The 12,379-nt window shown below is 36.5% G+C and overlaps 1 protein-coding gene across 4 annotated transcripts in view; it reads right to left on the minus strand.

The window, feature by feature from the left end:
- Positions 1 to 4,968: 4,968 nt before the first annotated feature.
- LOC106135085 (3-phosphoinositide-dependent protein kinase 1) overlaps positions 4,969 to 12,379 on the minus strand; it is a 78,492-nt gene continuing 71,081 nt past the window's right edge. For 3 of the 4 annotated variants that reach the window (XM_060946462.1, XM_013335276.2, XM_013335275.2), the window contains 4 exons: positions 9,165 to 9,423; positions 8,143 to 9,060; positions 7,145 to 7,422; positions 4,969 to 6,837 (listed from right to left, as the gene is read on the minus strand). In XM_060946462.1, the coding sequence (XP_060802445.1) occupies positions 6,733 to 6,837; positions 7,145 to 7,422; positions 8,143 to 9,060; positions 9,165 to 9,423 (1,560 nt within the window). In that variant the 3' untranslated portion in view covers positions 4,969 to 6,732. Of the gene's footprint in view, positions 6,838 to 7,144; positions 7,423 to 8,142; positions 9,061 to 9,164; positions 9,424 to 9,497; positions 9,549 to 12,379 lie in introns of those variants that run through there. The other variant, XM_013335277.2, reaches the window with a different exon arrangement.

Here is a 12,379-nt window from a genome sequence, read left to right on the forward strand (position 1 = left end):
TCTACATCGGGAATACTAACTATCTTGGCTATAATCTAAAGTCCAACCATATTTTATCTATCACCTATGTCATTCTGATAAAAGTGTTTGGAAATCAAATATAAATAATACCCTATGATTCAGATTATAGCTAAACCGCTGGACCGTTTGTAATGAAATTTGGTGTGAATGTAGTTATAAATACCTTAGTTCAAATTAAGGTTAATTAATAATATATAGGGTTAAGGTTAATTAATAATAATATATATAGAAAATAATTAAAATGTGCACAGAATTTTTGTCGTCATTCACGTTTAAGGGGTTAAGAGATAAATGATATCAATAAATAATAGCAATTGTTCATGTCTCTTGAATCTTCGAGATTTCGTTTTGACTAAATTATATAAACTTTATGATAAGCGATTGCCAAAAGATTGTTGTAAAGTCGATTGTTTTTTGTGATCTTTGAAAAGGCCTGAAGTGGGAGCGATGATTCCGGCTCGACCGCTACCAAAGGGAAGATCTTCCGCCAGGCAAGATGTTATGCCTGCAGCAAAACATATCCATGTGTGCCGCGGCACACATGGATATGTTTTGCTCCTGGCCGGATATTTTCTATGCCATTCATTTATAGCCATTCTCTACGCCAAGGTTCGTTCCTTGGTAAACTTAAACGAGAACAAATACTTTTACATAACTTAGAGCCTAATTTATCGATAAGATGCTTTGTTCGATGATGTTCGACACTAGCACCCGTGTTTATGTTTCCGACGTGAATGATATATCAACAAAAGAAAAATCATTTTTATAAATACAATTTATGATAGACAATAATTTAACGAAATATTAACCATTTACCGGTGAAAGGTTATATTCGGCCTATTTTTGCTTTGGCATAGGCCACAATATGCTACAGAACACTTCATCTTATATATTTTTTTTTTATGTTAGCACAGCTTCGTGCAAAATCGAAAAACACGGGAAAAAGTAAAAACATCACGATGACAACTTCGCACATGTAAACAAAGCGATTAAGTTCGATGGCGTCAGCGGCAGCAAAAGTACATCGAAGGCAATGAAGAGGGTGCTGAAAAAAGAGTGTAAATGTTTTTTCTTCCATAAAACCACTGTTGTAAGAAAGAAACAGATATATCATTGTTATTTCTGAGCCAAGTTGCACAATTACAGCATTTCCATATGACAGTTCTTCATTGTTTTATATAAAGACACCAAATAGATAAGTCAAACAAATATAAGTAATTTTTATCTTTCCTATCGGCATATTACGATATTAAATTTGTTGTAGTCCGGGAAAGAGGCGTGATTTTATGTATGTATGTTATGTTGATTTGGCAACAGCATTGCTAAAACTTCACTTGCCTTTAGATATTCTAAATCAGGCCCGGGGCACTGTAGTTTCAATGTATGGGCATAGCGCTAGTATCATACGCCTCTTTTGGCTACTTTTGCCGCCATATTTTAGCCATGTTTTAGTCTTATGCTCAAAATAAATATGGCGACTCCAAGTCAACAACATCGGATTCAAAGTTCACAAAGATTGATTTAAGTAACAACAAAGTGCTAATGGACCATTTTATGTGTAATCCTCGCTTTGGAGTTAAATTTATTGTATGTAGCCTGTGTAATTTATATTAATAGTTTTACGATTATGTATGAAGTTTATTTATAATACACTAATATCAATTAGGGCACGCTGCCTACCCAGTTCCACCTTTAACTAATTATTTTCAATATTTTATATGAAGCAGGTTCAAATCAAATTAAAATTATTTTGAATTTTGTGCGGGACTGTAGATGCACCTTCGCTGTATTGTGCTGATTACGCTGTCATCGCAAGTTCTTCTGTACCTAGACCCGTGGAAACATGGAGAGTCCCAGGATAGCGGTTGTCGCAACGCGGAAAAGCCTGGGGCCGTCAAGAAACAGTAGAGTTTGTACAAATGAAACAAGAAAGTGTTGACTATTTGTAGCAAGCCCCAGCGAGATAGCGGCGTTATCGGGCGGGCACAACAATTCCCCAAAACACTATCACTAATACTGTTTACTTGCTGTTTCTTGAGGTTTCTTGAGGCTTCTTTGTTCTTGAACCGCTTTAGCAACAATTAGCCACTATTTATGCTTTTGTTCTAGCTATGTGACCAATAACGTCGCAGTAACGCCTCTCGCGCTCTCGCCTGAACTTTCTACCAATTTATTGCCTTATATGGTAATGTTTACAATTTATGAATTCTAGAACGATCCTAATAGGAAAATATGATATTTATTATATTTCTAATTGGGGGAAATAAAAGAATGTAGGGAATTATGTTTATTTGGATCATTGCCTAACTAATTATTGAACTATGAAGTATACCATATAAGCCAACTTATTTATCGACTGATTGTTCTTTAGTTAGTAGAATTTTATAGTAACCCTCAATATGTTTTATATTTTCAGATGAAAACAATTTGAATGACCACATTATGTCTTGCAAATTGCACCACTTCGTCAGCAGAAGTAGTGAATACAAGAGAAACGCCTATTAGGGCAACTTGTTGCGGAAGCTTGCTAACTATCTAGGAAAGAAATATCTCGCTATGCCATCTCCGCCAGTTCCAGATAAAAAGATCCTAGTGTGACGTTGCTATATGCGTCGATTATATATGTGCCCATGTCACTGAGAACCGAACAAAATGGGAGGAAAGATGGCAGAAAGCGGACCCATATGGGATCAAGACAACGTGAGAAACCAGGTTATCACGCAGGAGCAGGAGGAGGAAGAAATCTGTAGTAGATACATAGAAATCTATTTCTAAATTTAGATGTACGTACATAAATAATGCATCATTGTTTTATTTTTTAAAAATAATAAACGTACAATACATAAGAAACCCTAGCAGCATTAGCTCGATGTCAAGTAGGTACATCTTGGTTGTCGACATAAGCTTAGCTTGCATCACTAGTGACAGATGCGACACTAGCGCTATGAGCATACAATAGAACTAAACGATGAACCAATGAGTATTTGTCATAATATCTGTCTTTGACATTAATCTCACAAACTAAATAGATATACTATGTATACTATCATGGGTGACATTGACATCACAAACAAAATGGAGTCGGCCCAGCAGCTTCACGGGTTGAGGGAGGAAGGGGCAACGTCATGTACTAACCTGTTACGGCCAATCCCCGTCAAGGTCACCAAATACCTACGTCTAGCAAATTTAATATGGGAGATACCGACCCGTGATTAATCTACTCTAATAGTCCAAGAGCCCGTGAACGCCAGACACACCTTATTTTGTAAAAGCTGAAAGTTTCTGTAAATATGCCTCTAGTACAGGTAGGAACGATCCCCATCTATGATACTCAGGCAGTGGTCGCTTTGGCAGGAAGCAGGTAATAAAGGTATACTTTTTTCAACCTGAAATTAATTAATTTGTAAAGCTCAATTTTTTGATATTTTATCCGTAATAATACACAAACTCGCGTTACTCATTGCCAGACACCTACTATGGTTGCAACCCCTTGCCAGACACCCCTAAACTATAATATTTTGTAACTCTACTTACGTCATTTTGTAAAATCTGAATTTAATACATATTTTTTGGGGAATTATTCAAACAACGTTTCTGTAGTAGCCAGACATTTTTGATGGTTCTATTATCCTGCCAGACGCATTGGAGTGAGCAAAAGATGCAAGAGTGCGGAGTATTCGTAGTAACTGGAGCGAGTGGAACAGAGTGGGTATCGTTCAGCGGACGGTTATACACGCATAGTAAACGTTGTAATATTAATTTGTGCTCGTTGTAAAATAAATTTGATCCAGTTTTAATAAAGTGCTATCATGAGTGACGAAAAAGAAGACGCATATTTACAGAAACTTTCAGCTTTTACAAAATAAGGTATGTCTGGCGTTCACGGGCTCTTGCTCTATAAAGCTGTAATCTCCGTTATGAGTAATATTGTTATAGTATCTCTATTTAGTTTGTGATATTCACGTAATGGTTATATTCTCTTTGGTGATATTGTTCCGTGGCTGGAACTCGTAGTAAGAGCAGATGTATGTTCCTTTAAACCTAATAATAAAATTAAAAGTTGATCAACTAATAAGTTGGTAGGTACTAATTTTCTTACATGCCATAGGTACCAATTAGTTTATTTTAAACTAACTGTGCCCGCGACTTCGTTCGGCATCATTGAAGCCCTCAAGGATGAATAATAAATTTTCCCCTAAGATTAGGGCGTTCAAACAAATAAACAAACTCTTCAGCTTTATAATATTAGTATAGATTAGGTAGTATAGATTTGTAGGTTAATTAATTCCTACTAAATTATATAAACTAATATTAATTATTTAATAATAAAAAAAATATTGTAAATTAAATCGTGGGCAGCTTTCTTGCGCAGCGTATTGCTATAGCAATACAGCGCGGGAATGCTGCCTGCGTGATGGGAACCCTTCCTAGGGGCCAAAATTTAAATAATAATGTTTTTAGTTTGTAATTTAATTGATTTATTTATTAGGTTAATTAATTTTTACTACCAGATGACGAGTACCACTCCTCGACTTCGTCAACTGGCACAACCTGAATTCAAGTTAGACAGCATTTTAAGTTCCGCAGTGAAATAGTAAAAACCGGCCAAGTGCGAGTCGGACTCGCGCACCGTTACGGTGTGGGGTTCCGTACTGTTACGATGTGGGTCAGGGAATCCTTTTTATAAAAGCAATTTTTAAATGTAACATTTTTTTTTATTAATTAAATTTGAAAAACAAGACAAAAGAAATAAGTGACCGTAACAAATTCAGAGACTGCTCTGGAATTAAAATGAATAATAAAAACAATATTTTGATAAGACCTGCATGATAAATCATCAGATTAATTACTCAAATATTTATTTATTCTGTTTTTGAAAATTTACTTCGACCATAAAGTAAGTATAATGTTTAAATTTATGGACACCAAGCATAATAAAACAAAAAATGAAAAAAATCAACTTCAATTTATTTTCAATTTCTTATTTTGTTATTTTATGGAATTTTCGCAATACAAATGTTGTAAAATATAATTACAATAGTTAACAGTTATTAAATTTAAATGCAGAATAATTATATAACAATGTCATGGAGTAGTCATTGTTTTACGACAACTATATTTTCTTCCAATTAAGATTTGATTTAATTTACCTAATAGTAGTGGCTCAACTTCTATTAAGTTTTCTATTATTTTTGTCCCCCATCCTCCTGGCGTATCTTGGTATCGCTCTGCCTAGGGGAAGGATTCCGGGGCCACCAATTAACATAATCCAGGAGTGAATTATTGCATGAAGGACTCCTGTCTGACCTCCAAGGGTTAAGTTCCATTTCTCGTTCCAAAGTAACAGTGGAACCTAACCCAACTGAGATCATGGTTACACAAGTTTTCTATATTTTACTAAGTATGAGGGTTTGATATAAATCTATGGATTTTTAATCCAAATTTACAAAAAGCCCTAATTTTAAATAGTCCAGGCAAGTTTTAGGCATTAAATACAACTATTACAAACAAGCTACAATCATAACAATAAATTTTTGATAGTATAGACAAATTTGTATGACTTTAATGCCATGACATTGAAAATTTTTTATGGCTTTGTAAATCACTGTCCATTTGAACTACACGAAATAAATATTTAAACAAAAATTTAGTATTAGGTATACTATTCATAAGCAATCCCAATCTAAATTAACAATTACGTAATTTGGATAAATTAATAAGCATTCCAATAGCAATCACCTTTGGTGGTGTATTCCGTATACCTTTTCTTAGTTAGGATTATAGTGCATTTCCAGCACGTTCAATAAGCAAAGAAGCAGACGACGATACGCGATTCGAGCGTGAGTACCAGTAAAAGGCAGTTTTGCCGATACGTTCGCGCCGACCTCTTAAGAAGCTATCCTTCTCACATCGGAAGTTTTCATTTCTATGCAACCTGCCACCAAAACAATAATTCTGTGGGATGTTAGCCCTTTCTAATTTTTATAAATAAATTGTTCATATTATACCCCCTATACCCTCATTATCTAATTTGTTTAGAGGCACTAGTACCATAGTGTATGAAAACGACCGATCCATTAATTTCCTACAGTTATAACTGTACAGCAGTCACATTCCGTTGGCAAATAATTAAAATTAATATAAATAATATTTGATTAGCTATAAATTGCCTAGTACCATCCGGAATGGTCTTCGTGAACACGCAGGTGGTGAATAACAAGTCCATTCTTACAAAGGCCCTTAAAAGTTACAGCGGCCCAAGACTATTACACTAAATCTAAGCGATTGCAATTATAATAATTTAAGACAAATATTTACACATCACCGATAATTTACATTTAAATAAGATCAATAATTTAAACTAGTCGGGATATACTATTAATAGGAATCAGTCAATCATTGTCAACAGCAATTGATCTTTAGCCGATATCGTCTCGTAAAACATCCACCGTTGATAGCGTCGCGTCGGGCGGGGGCGTCTATATCAGAGCTTTAGAAGTCTATGCGGCGCCTGTTCCGCCAGGCTAAGCTTAGGGATGCCGTTTGTGTCGGCACAAATTCATCGCATAAGCTTCTGGCTGGATGGATGGTTTCCGTGCTTTATGAAGGCTATTTGTATCCTAGATGTGAGCACCCGGCGTGCGGGGCCGGAGTCGGGCTAGGATCTAGAGCGAACTTGGGGGCGACTCGGGCTGAGACTGGGCCGCTCGTTTAAGTTGTGTCCCGGACATATGTGGCGATACGCACTTCATCGATGACTCGAGTCCACTCTAATGCATATGAGTCCGGATCTTCCAAATAATATGTACGATTTGGCTGTAAAGGAAAGAAATGCCAAAATTAATACCTAAATGTACTTATTTTGAACTTAGAAAAAATATCTCCTACTTTTTATCTCTCTCATCTCTACGTGTTCCCGGTTGCACCCTCCAGTATGCTTGTGCGGCCTTCTGCTTTTATCGTCATGTCTCATTAGTTTCATTTATTATTTTTAAACATATGATTTTTTCGAATTATCCATTAGTATTCCAAGATAAATGGTTGAAATTCCATCACTAAGTTGCTCTCAACACTGAAATTATAAATTCGCAATACTACTCGTGAACTTACAAAAATTACTCACCGTATGTACTAAAAATATTCTGAAATTCTTTGCTTCGACACGCAATTCAGGTGACCATGGTATTTCCCCCTTGAGCACCATGTTTACGGGATCGACGTAGAAAAGTCGTGGTCCTGTAGTTAACAAGAGCATGCGACGTCTTGGAAACAAGCCTTTCCTTTTGTCAACTTGTCCTTGTTTTAAAATGAGCTCGCCGTCCACAAACTGATGCCATTTATTTTCCCGCGCTTGAATTTCGAGCCTACGACGCTTTTCATCGGGACTGATATCCAAAATCCCTATAAATAAAAAAAAATATTATAATGTAAGGTGTCAAATTCAATTGTTCTTCAATTAATAGATAGATGATGCACAATGCAAGAGGAAAGCCGATTGTTAAAAAAAACCACAAAATCTATAGGCTAAAGAGAAAATAATTTGCCATAATTAAAATAATCACAATGTTCTATATACTACACAAAACAAATCCTGTATCTAGTCAAGTTGATTGACTAATAAATTAAGAATGCACAACCATAAAGTGCACGGTATGTCATCTGATTATGAATAAAGAACTGGGTGGCGGCGGTTAACTAGTCATTCATGTCATGGCGCAGGCGGCTGTGAGTATGGTGACGCGTAAGCGCGCCGGAAGGCTGACGTCATGTCTAGTATAGGACTGTAAACGAAGAACGGAGGACGTCCGCTCCGAATTGTAAATAGCAACGAACGTGATGACGCAGAACTGCAAATGCATCAGGACTTAGCATCAAAAAAATGCCAATTCATTTATTTATGCATCCGTTTACTTTAGAATCAGAACTCAAGATTCGGTTCAGTTATGAAATGAGAAGCGTATAAATTTGCCAAGAATTTAGGTCACGGACGCTCCAGTTGCCTCTTACTCGTCGCTTCACTGCACTTGCCATACTCTTGGTAGTTGTCTACGTCGATATTTCAGTACCTACATCTTTATTTCACTTATTTTGAGTAATTTCTTTGATTATTAAAATACGTACCTTTTGATGTATTCAGATCAAATTCCCACAGACGTAACAGCTGTTTATTGTCTAATCCTGGTTCTAGGTGATCGGGTATATTGTATTCTTCCTCAAAAGAACCTCCAGGTAAATATGGGCTAATAGTCGGTGGAGTTTGGTCTAATATATTTTCCCAGTCTATTCCGGCAAAAAATGGATGGTTTCGAATACTTTGATAAGTATCTCCAGTGTCATCAGCTCCAATTCTCTTGCTATGGTCTAAAACTAACAATTTTTCTACAAGATCCTTGGCATCGGCTGGGAAACCTTCTGGGAAATCATATTCCAATTTAAGTATTTTCTGGAAAATAAGAAACTCTGTAGCGGCACGGAATGGCGGTAGTCCTGATATCATTTGATAAATAATACAGCCAAAAGCCCACAAGTCGGATGTTCGAGTGTCAACACAGTTGTGCAATAATTCAGGACTGACATATTGCGGTGTGCCCACAAAACTTATTTTTCGCGACCGTTCATCATTTTCATTGTCTTCTTGAACAGGTTGTGCCGTTCTTATTTCTTCTGGGTCCATTATTTTAGCAGTGCCAAAATCAGCAATCCTTAAATGCATATTTTCATCTAACAATATATTTTCCGGTTTCAAATCACGGTGAATGATTCCTTTGCCGTGCATCTTTTCTAATGCCAATAATAACTCCGCAGCATAATGTTTTGCTACATTTATGTCGAACGAACCAACTTCGTTAATTTTTGCCAAGAGTTCGCCGTTCTTCGCATAAGACAAGACAAAATACAATCTTTCTTCATCTTGAAACGTACAATACAATTTCACAAAACCGTGTGGAACATTGAACAACATATTCAAAGCATCTTTCTCTCGCTTAATGTATTCCCTCTTCTTTTTTCGGATGATATGCAGCTTTTCGCACACTTTAACTGAAAATAAGAGAAAATACAGATTAAATATTTGCAGTTTTTCATGAATGAAACTTATCAAAATTACATTAAATAATTAAATAGTAGTGCATTTGGAAACTTACTCGCATATTCTTTTCCCGTATGAATGTCCTTAGCGCGGAAAACTGTGCTAAACATGCCGTCTCCAATTAATTTGCCGAAAATGTAATCTTTAGCTGTCCTTTTAGCGGGTTTGAGAGACTGACTTGCTGCCGGTGAAGTTGCTGGTGCAGGCGCAGGCACCGAGGCGGCTGGTGATGCTTGCATTTTGATAGGGGAATCAATCACACACTCAACGGCGGCTATTGGAGCCTTAACTTCGTTCGCAGACCGGCCGTTCTTCTGTAACAAAAAATTAAAACGTTGAGACACAATGTTAGTAACATGAACAAGTCGAAGACCTAAATAGTACGGACTTTTGAACGACGGTAGCAACGGAGACGCGTCGACACGCTCCGAAACCGTGCACTTGTTTATCAGTCGGCGGACACAACAGCAGTAATATTGGTAGGTTGGTGGAATACACGTCATGCGCGGTGGGGGCCAGGGGGCAACGCGCCGTCTGGCGTACCGGTGTCTAAGAAATTAGGTGACCGCAAGTGTACTCAAACACAAAGTGCCGCAATAGCCATAATTCAAAAGTGACTTAGAAATTCCCCAAGCACTTGAATAATACCTATTCTCTTAGTTGACAAAAACAAATTCTTCGTGTCACTATTGAATTCTTCTACAGTGTATGAAAAAAAAAAACATGAAAATTTTACAGACAAATTTTATACCGGTAATGTAAATATAAATTACCTACTAGGATTATATAAAGCCTATTTCACAGGCCTATTTGAACCCTGCCTGATATTCTTTTAACAGTTTTTTAAAATTAGTAAGTCGTAGTTACGAAGATTACCCCTACGTACAAATATTTCCTCTTACTCTTAGTATATAAGAAGTAGAGTAACATTAGAAGAGTTGAGGTAATTTTTGCCATGAACAAATTTAATCACTTAAAAAGTTTCAAAATATTATTCGTAGATACGATTTCTAATAGTGCCAACCGTTCACTGGCCTCGTCTACAGTTCGATGATCTAATTTTTATAGTTCGCGGCTGACTTTTTGTTAATTTTCTTATAGGAGGCGTCTGCAAACAAAAAATTCTGATTTGCTATTCAGCGCAGGCGAAGTAAGAAAGAGAAAGATGCATTTCGCAATCATTCTCTTTCTTTCAACAACGCGGCGACAATGTCTTCGTACCTAACTGTTAATTGGCCAAAACAAACTTGACGCGAAAAGTAAATGAAAGTGCCCAGGTACCGTTTCTTTCAAAGCAATTCCCAGGCTTTGTTAGGGTAACTTATCAAATTGTTTGGCTATGGTTGCTAATAATGTAGAGGTCGGCGACGATATAAACGGCGCTAAATCTGCGAAGGTGCGCGGAAAATTCCAATCGCGATACCTGGTCGCGCTTAGCTGTGGGATGCAAAAATGCATTTATGTTATGATTCCTACTTGGTGTCATCAATGTTTGAGATTACCATAAGAAATGGATTGTATTTAGTATTAAAGTCACAGATTTATGTTGGTGATTGTTATAGCGATGATACTGTATGATATACACAGAAAAAACGTCTCCAAAATTTTCTTCCCACTAGTACTAAAGTTCTTCTGGCTCAATCTCTTTTATTGTCTCTCCTTGACTATGCAGACGTGGCATATTTAGATCTCAACGAGGGACTACTTGACAGGCTGGAAAGGTTGCAGAATCAGTGCATCAGATTTATCTTTGGATTGCGCAAATTTGACCATGTTTCTGAGTTTCGTAACAAGCTTAATTGGCTTCCAATCAGACTTCGCCGCAACTGCCATGTCCTTTACCTTCTATTTAATGTCCTATATAATCCCCATTGTCCACCGTACTTATTCCAGAAGTTTAAGCTTCGTGTCCTTGATAATCGTTTCCGTGCTTGTAATATTCCTTTTTTGTCAATTCCTGCTTATTCCTCGCATTCCTATTCCAAATCTTTCTCCGTCCTCGCTGCTAGGTTGTGGAATAAACTGCCTGCGGTCGTAAGAACGGCTACTTCTCTTGACTCCTTTAAACTCCAAGTCAAAAAAATATTTTTCGATCGTGTAACGCATTGAGTTGTTATATGTATGTGTATATTATGTATGTATAAGTATGTATATTGTTTTATTATTTAAGTATGTTTATATTTAATTATTTTTATTTTATTTTTTATTTTTTTTACCTTTTCTTTTTGTCATTGTACCTAGCTGCAGCTACTATCCCTTTACATAATATATTTCTTTGAAATACCTGGTTGACTGGAAGAAATCCCTCACAGGGATAAGTCCGCCCTTGTACGTCGTTATTTTTAATGTTTTTATGTATTACTTATAATTTGTTATGTACAATAAAGAATTTACAAACAAACAAACAAAAAATAATGTTTATGTCTGAACGTTTTATTGGTGATTTATCTGAAAAGGAGACATTTGCTATACTTGTAACTGTACTAATATGGCACCATTTCGTTTGTCCCAATAAAAACTCTGGAAATGATTCTTGTAATCAAGGCCCTTCTACGAATAAAACACTAAGAGTTTATCCTAAGCCGATTATGTAGACTATAAGAATTCTTGAAATACGTTCCAAATGTCTAAAATGAACATCCTGTTATAAAAATAAACAAAAACTCAGGTAGAAAAAGTTATGCGATAGCTATGTATTTATTTAATCAATGGCGAGTAAGCAGATTACTATGATGGCAATCTGAAGTATCCGTAGCAATACTGCATTACGGTAGGAGTACGGGAAAACAGATTGAAAAATTAGATCATCGATTCGGAATCAAAATTTCTTAAAATTGACCAACATCAAACAAAACGAATGATCATTGAAAAAGTGAATGAGTCACCTAATAAACAGTCGTGTGGTATGCATAGTCCATAAGTGGGTCTTGAATTCCGCGGCGGGCGGTACGATGCAACGTAACAGCTACAACGGTACTCGTAGCGCATTCCCACAGTAACGCATTCCGATGTACTCCGCACTCGACCTCGATCCCCACCACAACACTCTCAACATTAAATCGCCGCCCGCGCCCACCTCAAAGGCTCAAAGTAATCTTGTGAGCACATTCATCATCCATTTTTTTTATTGAACCATTGACATGACGTATAGTCATCACAAAGCAGACTGTTATAGTACTACCAATGACAATTTTTAATTTGCGTAAATGTTTACAATATATGTTTTCATTTATTTGGATTCGATTATAAGGATAACGGATTACATAATAA

Source organism: Amyelois transitella, chromosome 11 (genome assembly GCF_032362555.1).
Source record: "Amyelois transitella isolate CPQ chromosome 11, ilAmyTran1.1, whole genome shotgun sequence".
Taxonomy (NCBI): Eukaryota; Metazoa; Arthropoda; class Insecta; order Lepidoptera; family Pyralidae; genus Amyelois; species Amyelois transitella.